This window comes from Narcine bancroftii, chromosome 1 (genome assembly GCF_036971445.1).
Source record: "Narcine bancroftii isolate sNarBan1 chromosome 1, sNarBan1.hap1, whole genome shotgun sequence".
In the NCBI taxonomy this organism is placed as follows: Eukaryota; Metazoa; Chordata; class Chondrichthyes; order Torpediniformes; family Narcinidae; genus Narcine; species Narcine bancroftii.
The window spans coordinates 134,890,901-134,905,614 of NC_091469.1; the positions used below are offsets into that span (position 1 = coordinate 134,890,901).

The following is a 14,714-nucleotide window of genomic DNA, read 5'->3' on the forward strand; positions in this document are numbered from 1 at the left end:
TCCAGTTCTTATTCACAAGTGGAATTGCTCTAGAATTTGGAACATAGAACTGAACAGCATAGAAACAGGCACTTCAGCCCACAATGTCTCCCTGACCAGGATACCAGATTATACTGAATCTCTACAGCTTTCCCATGATGCATATAACTTCCATTCTTTGCATATTTATGTGTTTATACAGAAGTTTCTTGAACATGACTATTGTATCCGCTTCAACCACCGAACCTAACAGTCAGTTCCAGGCACCTACCACTTTCTGTGTAAACAAACTTGCCCCACACATCTCCTTTAAACTTCATTCCCCACCTCTCCCCCAACCCTCGCCTTAAACATGTCTTCTGGCATTTGACATTTTCACCCTGGGTAAAAGATTCTGGATGCTTACTCAATGTATGCCACTCATAATTTTATAAACTTCTATTAGGTCACCCTCAACCTCTGACATGCCAGTGAAGACAATTCAAGTTTGACCAGCCTCTCCTTGTAGCTCATTCCCTACTGACATCATATTGTCAGTCCGCAAAAAAGGTGACTCAACCGTGGATAACAAGGGAAATTAGAGACAGCATTAGATCCAAAGAGTGAGCATATCAATTGGCCAAAAAAAGTACCGCAACCGAAGACTGGGAGCAGTTCAAGATGTACCAAAGGAGGACAAAGGGATTAATCAAGAGAGCAAAAATAAATTACGAAAGTAAGCTTGCGGCAAATATAAAAACCGACTGCAAAAGCTTTTATAAATATGTCAAGAGGAAAAGATTGGTGAAATCCAGAGTAGGTCCCTTGCAGTCAGAATCAGGGGAATATATAATGGGGAATAAGGAAATGGCAGACCAATTAAATTCTTACTTTAGTTCTGTTTTCATGAGAGAGGATACAAATAACCTCCCAAGGATGTTGGGAAACATAGAGACTAATGTAAGGGAGGAGCTGAAAGAAATCAGTACCTCTAAGGACATGGTCTTGGGGAAATTGAAGGACTTGAAGGCCGATAAATCCCAAGGGCCTGATAATCTACATCCTAGGGTACTTAAAGAAGTGGACATTCAGATAGCAGATAGTTTTAAGAATTATTTTCCAGAACTCGATAGACTCAGAATCAGTACCCATGGATTGGAGGGTAGCTAATGTTACCCCACTATTTAAAAAGTGGGGTAGAGAAAAAGCAGGGAATTATAGGCCGGTGAGCCTTACATCAGTAGTGGGCAAAATGATGGAATCCATTATTAAGGATATAATAGCAGAGCATATGACTAGCAGAGAAGGGATCGGACGGAGTCAACATGGATTTACAAAAGGTAAATCGTGCTTGACAAATCTATTGGAATTCTTTGAGATGGTGACAGGTAAAATAGATGGGGGAGAGCCAGTGGATGTGGTGTACCTGGATTTCCAAAAGGCCTTCGATAAGGTCCCACATAAACGACTGGCATGCAAAATCGAGGCTCATGGGATTGGGGGCAAGGTATTGATGTGGATTGAGAACTGGCTGGCAGATAGAAGACAGAGAGTTGGGATAAACTGCTCATCTTCTGAGTGGCAGGCGGTGACCAATGGTGTGCCACAGGGATCTGTACTGGGACCCCAGCTGTTCACAATTTACATTAATGATCTAGATGAGGGGATTGGATGTAATATCTCCAAATTGGCAGATGACACAAAGCTAGGAGCGGTTGTGTGCACTGAAGAGGGGGTCAGGAAGCTCCAGTGTGATTTGGATAAATTGGGGGACTGGGCAAATACATGGCAAATACACTACAATGTGGATAACTGTGAGGTTATCCATTTTGGTAATACAAACCGGAGGGCAGATTACTATTTGAATGGCAATAGATTGGGAGATGGGGAAGTGAAGAGAGACCTAAGGGTTCTTGTGCACCAGTCACTGAAGCCGAGCATGCAGGTACAGCAGGCGGTTAAAAAGGCAAATGGTATGTTGGCCTTCATATCAAGAGCGTTTGAGTATAGGAACAAGGATACCTTACTGCATCTGAACAGAGCCTTGGTGAGACCCCACCTGGAGTATTGTGTGCAGTTTTGGTCACCTTATCTGAGGAAGGATGTTCTTGCAATGGAGGGAGTGCAGAGGCGATTCACCAGGCTGATACCTGGAATGGCAGGAATGACTTATGAGGAAAGATTGCGCAATTTGGGATTGTACTCGCTGGAGTTTAGAAGATTGAGAGGGGATCTCATAGAGACCTATAAAATTCTGGCAGGACTGGACAGAATGGATGCGGAAGGGATGTTTCCAATGGTGGGGGAGTCCAGAACCCGGGGCCATGGTTCGAGGATAATAGGCAAACCATTTAGAACTGAGATGAGGAGGAATTTCTTTACCCAGAGGGTGGTGAATCTGTGGAATTCATTGCCACAGAGAGCAGTAGAGGCAGGTTCATTGAATATATTTAAGAGGGAGTTAGATATATTTCTTCAGTATAAGGGAATTAGGGGTTACGGAGAGAAGGCGGGGATGGGGTACTGAACTTTTAAGATCAGCCATGATCTCATTGAATGGCAGAGCAGGCTCGAAGGGCCGAATGACCTACTCCTGCTCCCATCTCATAGAAACATAGAAGATAGGAGCAGCATCTGGTAAATCTTTTCTGTATCATTTCCAAAGCCTCCACTTCCTTCCTGTGATAGGGAACCAAAATAGCACACAATACTCCAAATGCGACCTAATCAAAGTTTTATACAGGTGCAACATATCCGCTTTACTCTGAATCTCAATGCCTCTACCAACACAGGTAATGATACCATGTAGTTAGACCATGACTTGATTTTCAAGGACTGATCTTCATTGATTTTAGACACATTTCACAACATACCAGAAAGAGAACCAACTAATGCCCCAGGCCAACTGCGGCCCATTGCCCATTTTTAAGTGGCCTGTTAGAATAGAGTTTCTCACAATAAATTGCACTGAAAGTACATTGCACTTCTAAGTTTAAACATAGATGTCACTACCATTTTCAACAACTACTAGCCTGACCATCGGAATGTTACTCATCAATGAAAAAGTTTATCTCAGCTAAAAAGAAGTTTACCTCAGACGATTAATATGGTGGAACCAAAAAGATGGAAAATAGCAAGGAAGTGCAGAAAAATTCAGACATGACAAGAAAATAAATAATTTTTTACAAAAGTCAAGGGTAAGTGGGTTTGATTTGCAAGGAATCTATTAACTTTAATGTCCTAGCTTTAATAGCCTTACATCATAACAATTAAGGTGGACGGCGGGGTGGGGGTGGGGGGGTGGTGGGGGGGAGATATGAACTGCAGTCTCTGAGAGTTGTGGAGGACTGTTGGAGACGACTTTATCCCTTTCTTAATCTTTCTTATCTTGCACCCAGCTTTTTATTTTACATTGTTTTTTGAATGAGTTTTAAAGAGTTTTATTGTAATCATTTAAATTAAATGTAAGAGCAGCAGATGCAGAAATACCTACTGTGATATGTGAGCACATCAATAAACTATTGTACTGTCAACAATTCAGTGGTGTCGTATAGCTATTTTGATAAAAAATGAATTTTCAATGACCCGGGTTTTCTGGTCTGAAAACATCGTTTTTCTTGCAGTATAACTGGCTGAATATTGTTTGGCCCGTGACTCCTTATATTTTGTTGTATGTGGCCCACAACCAAAAAAAGGTTTGGCTACTCCTGACCTAGAAAGCCAAGAGCTGGAAAGTGGGATTAATCAAAAGTCCATTCTGAGCCAGCATGAACATAATGAAGTGAATAGCTTCCTGCACTGTAAATTTCCGTGACTCAGTGAAGTATATCTGGCTTTGGTCCAGGACAATTCCTAAAGTGAATCCCCCCCACCCCCCTCCACCCCCCATTTCAAATGATGTATGGCCTCCTACTACAGCTCAGGTTCTAATGTTGAGCTGGGCCCCTTGGAGCAGCAAACTCATGGTTTATGTTTCACGGACACCAGGCACGGTAACATCAATGAACCAGAATGCCATGGAGGGCTTTCATAACCTGTGGCAGATCAGATATTGGAAAGCCTCTGCTATCACCAACCAAACTGCATGGTCATAATGATGCAGTTATCTCTCACACACAAATATCACATTAATGTCCAAGCTTCTTCAGAGGTGAAGGCACAAAACTTTTATATTTTGAACCAAACCATTTGACCATTAAACTGATAGGTATTTTTATGCCGGGCCTCCGCTTTGAGGGTCTGGCTTCGAACGTGGAAAAATAAATTAACTTGTTTCTGGAGCAGCCCTAAAAGGCTGTTCCAGCGCTGCTTTTGTGTGGAGCAGCGCCTCAGTGCATCGTCCTGAGCCTCTGTAGACAGGGCGACTGTTGCCATGGCGACATACGTAATAAAGACGCAGCAGAGCGATGGCCGTCTTCCCTATCCATAACTCCCCCATGGAACTGTGTTTCTCAGAACAGTTCCAGTTGCATGGGGGATTATGGGTAGGGAGGAGACCATTGCTCGGCTGCGTATTGAGCTGCTGGTGCCAATGAGTGGACTGGTGAGGTGCTGGAGGCCGGTGCAGCCAGTCGTTCCTGTCCTAACAGCCCCTGCCCTGACAGCCCCATCAGTTGCTCCTGCCTTGATGGCCCTCTGGCACCCGCCCCTGCCCTGAGGGGTCATGAAGGGAGACGGGTGAGTGAGTGGGAGAGAGAGAAGTGAGATGGGTCACGAGCTGACAGCATCATCAGCCTGCCTCTGGCTAGCCATTTGCAGCAGATGTACCTTTATGCAGTGAGGTGGCGCACACCACCCTATCTCTAGCACTACCTTGAAGGGGGATTGAAGTTGCTGCCTTGCAGTCGCTCATGGACTATTTATGAAGTTAAGTTTTTCGACATGAGGGCAGAGAATCTCTGCCTTTATGCTTGGATTTTTTGTTTTATAAAAAGGCCTAATGATTGTCAGAAGCTTTTCAAACATCATGATCTCATGGGCCAGATGTACAATGGACTTCCAGTGCTTTAAGGTACAAATTCAGCATTTCAACAGCTTGTTTTAATTTTGTTGTTCAGCCAAGGTGAATCTACTCTCTGATTTCCAACCATTTCCTCTCAGTATCTTTGGCCACTTGCCTATTCACAAGAACCTTTGCAGTTTTGCCAAGATTTCTTCACAAAACATATACCAGGACATCTTAGATTTGTTCAAAGTCCAGAGATAATTTCCACTGAGGATACAGAGGTGTCTCACAGTTATAAATCTTTCTTTCTCCTCTGCCTCTCCCATCTTTAAAGCTGAACCCATCAAATGCTCATTAATCTCCCAACAGTTCTTGATTCCTCAGCCCAGACTGTCAGCAATATAATCAGAGATTTTGCAATCCAAATTAATCATGGTTTAGACAACACTGCATCTCACAAATGGATCCAAGAGCACAATGGATCCTTGGCATAATTCCGTTCACCTGATGCTGCTGAGAAATTTTGTTCAACGTGATAACAAACATCTTCAAGTAATGTGGATGTGGAACATTTTTTTCTGAGGGTTCATGAAGTGAGAGGAAAGGTAGGTAGTGGGAAGAGAAATGGAGAAAGAGAGAGAGGAAGAGAGCAAGAAAGGGAAAGAGAGGGGCAAAGAGAGAGGATGAGAGAAAGATGAAGACAAAAGAGGGAGGGGAAAGAGAGAAGGAGAAAGGCAAGGAGAAAGATAGAGAACCACTTGCAAGTTAAAATGAAGAAGGAATCTCTGAACTCACCATTCTCGCTGTCTGACTTGTTGTTCTCATGCTCCGTGTCGGTCAACGTGAGCGCCGAGTTTGAACGACTGGACAGGCAGGAGCTGCGTCCGGACTTGACTCCCCTGCCCCACAGCCTCATAGCGTGCTCAGGGGACATCACTCCTTCATTTTCCGTGTCAGCATCTGATCCTGCGTTCACAGAGTATCCTCGGTGGGGGAGTCCCATTTCCGAGCAGAACGTCAGCCCTCTTCGAGCCGTGGGCTCACAGATTCCCAATTCCCTCAGGGAGAAATTTGCCCCTGTAGGTGAAATAATAATGGAGGTGAGTTTTTGTTTCCTTATTTTCTTCTGAAGCATCTTTTTTAATAAATCAAGCTAAATCAATCACACACACACACACACACACACACACACACAATGCATATCATGGGGTTTGGGATTCACTCAGCCGTCAAGGAAAGGTGTCTTGTTCAGATTATGGAGTGAGGTGGTAAAGTTCTTTTCTTTTGTTAGTTGAATTCCACCATCTCAACCCCTCTTAATCATCTCAATCTCACTGACAATTCAGGTGTCAAACCAAAACAAACAGACAGGTATGGAAGGAACTGGGGGCTGGGAGAATGTTCCACAAAGAACACAGAGAACAAAGGAGGAAGGGTTGGAATGTGTGAAAACCGATAGCATGCATTTATCTCAACACCTCTGAGCTTGACCAACAAAACAATGGTCCACTGCCTCCCCAGGCTGCAGCAATGATGACACCTGTCACTAAAGAGTGGTACAGAAGACTGACAAGTGGCTTTTCTATTGTTAGCACTTGGAAGAGTGCTTTTTCTCATAATGTTCCAGGCCATTGGAGTGCTGAGCACACAGCTTGCTCGATTGGTTTTTGTTTCAGAATGCTTCGCCACTTTAAAATATATATTCTCTTCTTAATTCATCTCCAGTAGCCTGCTCCGACTTTTTTTAACCAAGTTGTTATAGTACCTGAACAACTCTTGTCAGCATCCCAGAACTACGGCCATGAAATATATATTTTTTTAATTTAGACCCACAGCATTATAACAAGCAGTTCTGGCCCAGAAGGCCATATCACCCAAATGCACATCCTGTACATTTTTGGAGGGTGGGAAGAAGCCGAAACACCTGGAGGAAACCCACGCAGACATGGGTTGAACGTACACCTCCTTACAGGCAACACTAACCTTGCTGCCCAATGAACAGATTAATTTCGTCCAAAAGGACAAAGTCCCTGTGCTTTCCATTATCCCTGGAAGACATTCCCTGCTTTCATCTCTCTCTGCTTGCACAGCCAATACTTCTCTGTATTATTTGCATCCTTTAAGATGCTTTGTAAGACCTTTAACAATATTTTTTGGATTGATTCCTGGGATAAAAGAACTGAGAAAATGGGCCAATTAGCCTTATATTCACTGGAAAAGATGGAAACCAAGAGCATTCCATCTGGAGTGGACACATTAGATGCAGTCTGGAAGTTCTGGAAGGCCAGGAGTTCCATTTAAGGAGAAAGATTGTATTACGATAATATTTTTCCTAGATTTCAATATATTTTTCAGTTAATCCCCATCTCAATTCCTCTAAAAAAATTTTTAAGGATTTGAATACGAGTATTAGAAAGTTTTTATGGAAAAGGAAAATGATGAGGATTTCTTTGGAAAAATTGACTTGGAAGTTTGAATTGGGGAGTTTACAACTTCCCCATTTTAAGAATAATTATAAGGCTTCCCAACTGAGATTTATTAATGTACTGCTTAGGGTATATAAAATTCTTGCTTGGGTCAACATAGAAAAAATAAATCTGCAGCATTTCTGTTATAAATGGAAATCTAAATTGTTAATAGGAAGCAGGGATATGTTCTCAAACATTTGATTGAATTATGGAATAAAATTGATTATGAAATAGGCACGAGAGGTTTAGTTTCAGGAAAAAATGCCTTTATGTCATAATAGACTTTCCATTTTCTATGGATAATCAATTTTTGAGGACTTGGAAGTGGATGGGTATTGAAAGAATCGAGGATTGTTTTGATGCTGGAAGATTTATTATATATGAGCAAATGAAGAATAAATTTAATGTGCCTCAAGTTAAGGCTTTTTTGATTGATAAAATAGGTCCAAGTTTGATGCTACCTAGCTGGAATTACTGATTCGTAATAGTAATGGAAGTAAATTTATTTCTGTAATATATAATTTACTTCAAAGGAAAACCCCCAAAATAGAGGTGCATAAGTTGAGATTAAGATGGGAAGTGGATTTAAATAAACAAACAGATGAGAATGACTGGATAGAATTATGTAGAGACAATAGGATAAAAATTATAAATGTTAGATATAGGTTGGTTCAATATAATTTTTTGCATCAGTTATATCTGAGTCCTCAAAAATTAAAAAAGATTGAACCCTACATTAACAGATTTATGTTTTAGGTGTGGATGAGAGACTGGATCTTGTTGAATTCATCTTGGCAGGGACCTAAAGTTAAAGACTTCTGGGTGGAAGTTTGTAATTTTTTTTGTTACGAATAATGCCGGTCAAGTTCCCACAGGATCCTATGCTATTTTTGTTGGGTAATATTAGAATTATAAGACCTAAATTAAAAACTTTGTATCAAGCTGAATTTGTACAAAATGCTCTAACCATTTCTAGGAAATGTATAGCAACAATTTGGAATTCAGACACAGATTTATGGATGTAGAGATGGCATGTGGAGCTTCATAGCTGCATTCCACTCGAGAAGATCACTAAATATCATGTATTTTGGAAAATATAATGCACACATTGACAAAATGTGGGTATGAATGTTTAACAGACTCTCTGAAGGGTTCATTTCTTGGTAACCTCCAATATTTTATTTTATTTTTAATATATATAGTTTTTTCCCTTGACATTCTCCTGTCCTTCTTACTTTTCTATTTTTTTTTGTTTTTCTGGGGCTCTGGGGAGGGAGGGGGAAAGTGGGGGCAGGGTTGTATACCACATGTATAATCTTTGAAAGTTTTTTTGTTGAATGAAATATATTTACTGTTGTGGTTTAAAATTTGTAAATAAAATATTTTAAAAAAATATATGTACTCTGACAATAAAATCTGAAATCTAAATCTTATTCCCCTCCCTGGTTCTGTGTCAAGTTGTACTCCATTGTAGACTCTTTGGACTCATTACATGTTACAAGATGAAAGTGGCAAGAGAACAATGTTATTGTTGGGTTGAAGCACACAAAACAAAATGTTGGCCTCTGATAAACATTGCAGAGTGACAGAGTGCCCACTCATTCCCATTGGTCTGAAGGAAGATGCACTGGGCAGTCAAAAGGAGTCGCACCAGGATAGGGGTGCTGGAGTTATTTTGTCTTAAAAGTGGTGATGGGCTTCTGTCCTGGGTGTCCTTCCTATTATACAGCAGGCAGCTGGAGGACATGCTTGAGATGTCATTTGTATTATGGGGGGTGGGGGTGTTGAAGGAGGGGTCACAGGAAACGGCAGACTTTTGGAAAAGTATTCCGTGGTGGAGAGAAAAAAAAACCAAGCCATCTACATGATGTTGTTAATCCCACCACTTTCAGGCCAACCCATCAAGAAATGGTCACACCTGGCTTCTTGGGGCTTACGCAGAACAATTCTTCAGAGCCATATCCAAAATGACTAAGATTTGCGCATGCAGATTAAACTGATTTGGTCTTAACTAACCTGATGAATTGACAATGACCATTTATCTAAATGAGCTCTGCATAGAGGTACATCCAAAGTACAAATTAAGCTGTGGCACTCCTTTTTGGGCCTTCATCTAATTGTCATGGCAACCATGTTAACTGTAACTTGATGAATGGTATTGAATTATCTTGACAGAGAAAGGACAAAAGAGAGCTGATGGACAATGTGATCGTCCTAATGGATTTCATTTAACTCTGATAACATTTTTTTTCTTTTATTCCTCCTTCATGCACAGGTTCAATTCCCCTTTAAGCAAGATGTCATCTCAACTCCCTTAAGTATAGACCTTAAAAGTCTTCATGTATTCTTTTTAAAAATAGAAGGAAAACTAGTCTGAGAGTCCTAAACTCTCAATCAATGCCACCAATATAGATCATGTGGTCATTATTGCATTGCAATTTGTGGGAGCTTGTTGTGTAAAAGTTCTCTATGTTGTTATGAAAGTGACTCTACCCCCATAGCACTTCACTAGCTCTGGGGCCGTAGAAGTTCAAGTTTATTATCATCTGAATGTACATATCCAACAAGATGAAAAAGTGCTTCTCCAGACCACAGTGCAAACACATACACTCACAATGCATAGCATATAATAAACACCTTTCCTGTTTCCAGTTCTCCTTCTCCCTTCCCTCTCTGTTTTCCTAGCCATCCCCCCTCACCTTGATTGCTACTATCCCCTCCCTCCCTTCTCCACCTATCTCCTCCTGCTTTTGCAACCACACCTCGCCCCTACTCTTTTGTTCGGATGCCTGCCAATATTTTTTCCATACCTTGACGAAGGGCTCAAGCCCGAAACATCAGTTATGTATTTTTATCTTTGCTACATAAAGGACACTGCTTGACCTGCTGAGTTTCTCCAGCATTGTGTTTGTATTTGAGAGCAAAGTGCTTCCATGGGCCTTTTGTTTTAAAATCAACTTGCATTGCTTAACTTTAATAACCTGCTTGTCTGCACATTCAATTTCTTTTACTTCAGTTACAAACATTTCTTGGGCAGCATTTGTTCTTTATCTGGGCTTGGTTTTCATTTTCTCTTTAATGTGTCCATTAATCTTGAATGATCTCCAGAGGAAGAATAGGCCAGGTATCTCTTCAGACAAAATGTTCTGGATATCCTGATGATGCACATCTCTGAAAGCATGATCCCAGGAGTCCGTCAACATATTACAGGCCTTGATATGGTGCTGAATCCACTGACAGGATGCTTCTGATGGCATGTAGACAAAGACAGAGCAACATGTGCCTGAATCTCTGGTATGCATTCCAACCATTGACCATGACAGCACAGAAAACAGGCCCTTGGGCCCATCCCATCCATTCAGCTGAGTCCTATCAGCCTGCTCCCAATCCATCGCCCTCTGTACCCCTCCCCTCAATGTATCTAATCTTCTCTTAAATGTCAAGACTGAATCTGCATCCACCATTTCTACTGGCACTCTCAGTCCCCCTCTAACATTTAACCTTTCACCCTTAACCCAAGTCCTCTAGTTCCTGTTTCACCCATCCTCAGTGGGAAAAGCATTAACCTTATCAATGCCACTCATAATTTAGTATACCTCATTGAGATATATCCCACCCTAGGTATTCTGTTCTATATTTCTTAATAAAGAATCATAGAGTAATTATACATGCAAAGAGGCCCTTCAGGCCAACTTGCCCATGCTGATCATATTGATCCACTTAAACTAGTCCCATCATATCCCCTAAACTTATCCAATCCATGTATCTGTCCAAATGTTTCTTAACAATTGCAATGGTACTTGTCTCAACTATTGCTTTTATCCCTCTATTGTCATGTAATAATGCACAAACTGTTTTAATGCACATCTGTCAAATTTTTCTGGTGTAAAGGCACACAAAGAGCCATTACTAGCCTAGACCAGCACCCCCTACAATAACAGAAAGAGAAACAAGAGTCCCTTCAAAGTTACTGAGTATCCATGGATTTGCCTCCAGCGCTCTCACAACCTCTGAAGCTGCACAGACTCCAGTTCGATCCATTGGCAAACCCAAGTTCCCAGATCCCAAGTTCTGATACCATTGTGGAAACTTCACCACTCGAAGCCCCTTTGGGTATCCTTCCTTCCCTCAGTACCCTTTGAAATCTCCGACTTAGTACCCAGTTCCGAAGAGTCCTTCTCCTGCAGCCCACAGTCTGTGTGAGTCCTTCAGCCACTGAGCCTCTCATTGGTCTGCTGCTATTGTCTCCTTCCCTATTAGGCTTCTACTTCTCAATGTGGGGAGAGAGGGAGGGTACATGATCTACTGGAGCCCCGCACCACTCCACTGATTCCCCAAGAGCCCTAAACCCTTATGATCTACTACCAAGCACGAGGGACCCAACAGCAACTCTCACCACCTCTGCGTAAAAGATGTAGTTCTGCACAGAATTTCTCATCCATCAGTTTAATCTCTGTCCTTCGTTTCTCAGTATCCCAAACCTGTGCAAAGACTCTGCATTTTCACATGTGTCAATCCCTTGCTCATTTCTCAAGGTACCAGGCTAAAAATTAGAAAAAAATCACTAAAAATTCACATACTGGAATCTTGAGCAAGTGAAGATCTCCTGAAGGATTTCAGCAGGTCAGAGACAATCCAGAAGCTAGTCTGGATAATAATGTGGTAAATTAAATCAACAAGTTAGCAGCTGACACTAAGATTGGAGGCGTTGTGGACAGTGAGGAAGGTTTTTAAAGCTTGCAGAGGGATCTGGACCAGCTGGAAAAAAATGGCCTGAAACATGGCTGATGGAATTTAATGGAGACAAGTGTGAGGTTTTGCATTTTGGAAAGACAAACCAAGAAAGGACATACATGGTGAATGATAGGGGACTGAGGAGTGTGGTAGAACAGAGGGATCTGGGAATACAGACACACAATTCCCCGAAAGTGGCATCAAAGGTGGATAGGGTTGTAAAGAGAGCTTTTGGCATGTTGGCCTTCATAAATCAAAGTATTGAGTATAGGAGTTGGGATGTTATGGTAAAATTGTACAAGACATTGGTGAGGCCAAATTTGGAGTATCGTGTACAGTTTTGGTCACCTAACTACAGGAAAGATATCAGTAAGATAGAAAGAGTGCAGAGAAGATTTATTAGCATGTTGCCCCAATCTTCAGGAACTGAGTTACAGTGAAAGGTTAAACAGGTTGGGACTTTATTCCTTGGAGCAGAGAAGAACAAGGGGAGATTTGAGAGAGGTATTTAAAATTATGAGGGGGATAGACAGAATAAATATAGATTGGCTTTTTCCACTGAGAGTCATTGAGATACAAACCAGAGGACATGGGTAAGGGTGAAAGGGGAAAAGTTTAGAGGGAACTTCTTCGCACAGAGCGAGGTGGGAGTGTGAAACAAGCTGCCAGCTGAAGTAGTGAATGTGGGGGTCAATTTTAACATTGAAGAAGAATTTGGACAGACACATGGATGGGAGAGGTATGGAGAGCTATGGACTGGGTGTTGGTGAGTGGGACTAGGAAAAAAATGGTTTGGTATAGACTAGAAGGGCCGAAGGGGCCTGTTTCTTTGGTACTATGGCTCTAGAAAAGGTCAGTCAATGGGGTGGCACGGTTAGGACAAACAGACCTTCCACAGCTGTTGCTGTATTCGCGACTGCCGTTCGAATCCAGTACTAAGGAATTTGTACATTTTCCCCCTGTCTGTGTGGTTTTGCTCCAGGTGCTCCAGTTTCTTCTGACTGTTCAAAAACATACCAGGGTTGCAGGTCAATTGGGTCTAATTGGGCGGCACAGGCTTGTGGGCCCAAAGGGCCTGTTACCGTGCTGCATGTCAAAATTAAATTAAATTAACATTATGGATCTGAACCCTTTATTGAGATGAAACATTTTTAAAAAGTAAAATTACACACATAAAAGGGGAAAGGTGATAGAGTATGGACCAGAAGGTGTGGGAGGTGGAGAGACAGGTTGAGGGCAAAACCATTGGGAAGGGGAGGGGGGGGGATCGGGTGGAAAAAGTTAGAGAGAGAAAAGAAATTAAGTACAGTTAAGTATGGGAATAGATAAAGAGATGGAAACATTAGAATCTGAGGGGGATAGGCGCTAACTTAAATAAGAAAAAAAATATTCACGTTATTAGGTTCAAGGCCATCCTGAAGGAATATGATGTGTTGTTCCTCTAGTTTATATGTTCCTGACCTCGACAATGGATGTGGCCAAGACAGACCTGTCACTGTAGGAATAGTTGGTGGAGAGGAAATGGTTGGCTACAGGAAGCTCAGATTTGAACCAAAAACAGTGTTGCTGGTTGATGAAATGGTCTCCCCAATCTGTGTTAGGTCTCACTAATGTAAAGGAGGCTACCCTGAGTACAATGAATGTGGCGAGGTTGGGCGATTGCATGCAAAGCTCTGCCTCATCTGGAAGGTCTGTTTGTGGCCCTTGATGGAGGTGAGGGAGGAGATGTAGGGACACGTTTTACACTTTTGGCGGTTACAGCAGGAAGTGGTTAAGGAGATGGAAGGTTGGATGGGGAGGGAAGAGAGGATCAGGAGGTCTCAGAGAGTTTTACCACTCAAGCTCTAAAGGTGGATAAGTGTAGAGAGGGGAAGATGTGGCTGGTGGTGGGATTGCGCTGAAGTTAGCAGACGATTTGGAGGATTTTGAGTCGGATGTGGAGGACAATTCGGTGTAAAGTGAGGGCCAGTGGGACTCTATTCTTGTTCCGCCTGGGGTGAGATAAGGGCAGAAGTACAAGAAATAGACGTGATACAAGCTCATGCTTTATCAATGCCAGTAAAGTAGAATCCATGTTTATTAAAGAAAAAATAACATTTCTGATGTCCTGGAGTGAAGAGCTTCAGCCAGTGTACAGGTGCAGCAGAGGTCGATGAATTCTGAGAAATTTAAATGTTTAAATTTAAATTTAAACATACAGCACCGTAACAGGCCAATTTGGCCCTCCAAGCCTGTGATGCCCAAATTACACCCCATTAACCTATACCCTGGTACATTTTTGAAGGGTGGGAGGAAACCAGAGCCCCTAGTGAAAACCCATGCAGACACAGGGAAAACGTTCCAACTGCTTACAGAAGGCGCAGGATTCTAACCCAGGTCCGGTCCCGATCCCTGGTGCGGAAAAGGCGTTGCGCTAACCGCTACGCCAACCATTCTGATAAGTAGCAGGATAGAAAGAGGTATAATCCAGATAGCTGTGAGAGTCAGTGTGTTTGTAATAGAAGTCTGTGGATGATTTATCTCCTGAGGTGGTTTGCCTCCTGAACTTATTATTTCTTACCTGTAATGTTGACCGACCAATTCTATCTGCTAACTGACCTGCTGAGTTC

At 42.1% G+C, this 14,714-nt stretch overlaps 1 protein-coding gene across 16 annotated transcripts in view; it reads right to left on the bottom strand.

The window, feature by feature from the left end:
- The window catches only part of LOC138764513 (teneurin-3), a 4,541,667-nt gene that overhangs the window by 631,841 nt on the left and 3,895,112 nt on the right, over window positions 1–14,714 (bottom strand). For all 16 annotated transcript variants that reach the window (XM_069940598.1, XM_069940580.1, XM_069940589.1 and 13 more), the window contains one exon: window positions 5,699–5,980. In XM_069940598.1, the coding sequence (XP_069796699.1) occupies window positions 5,699–5,980 (282 nt within the window). The remainder of the gene's footprint in view (window positions 1–5,698; window positions 5,981–14,714) is intronic.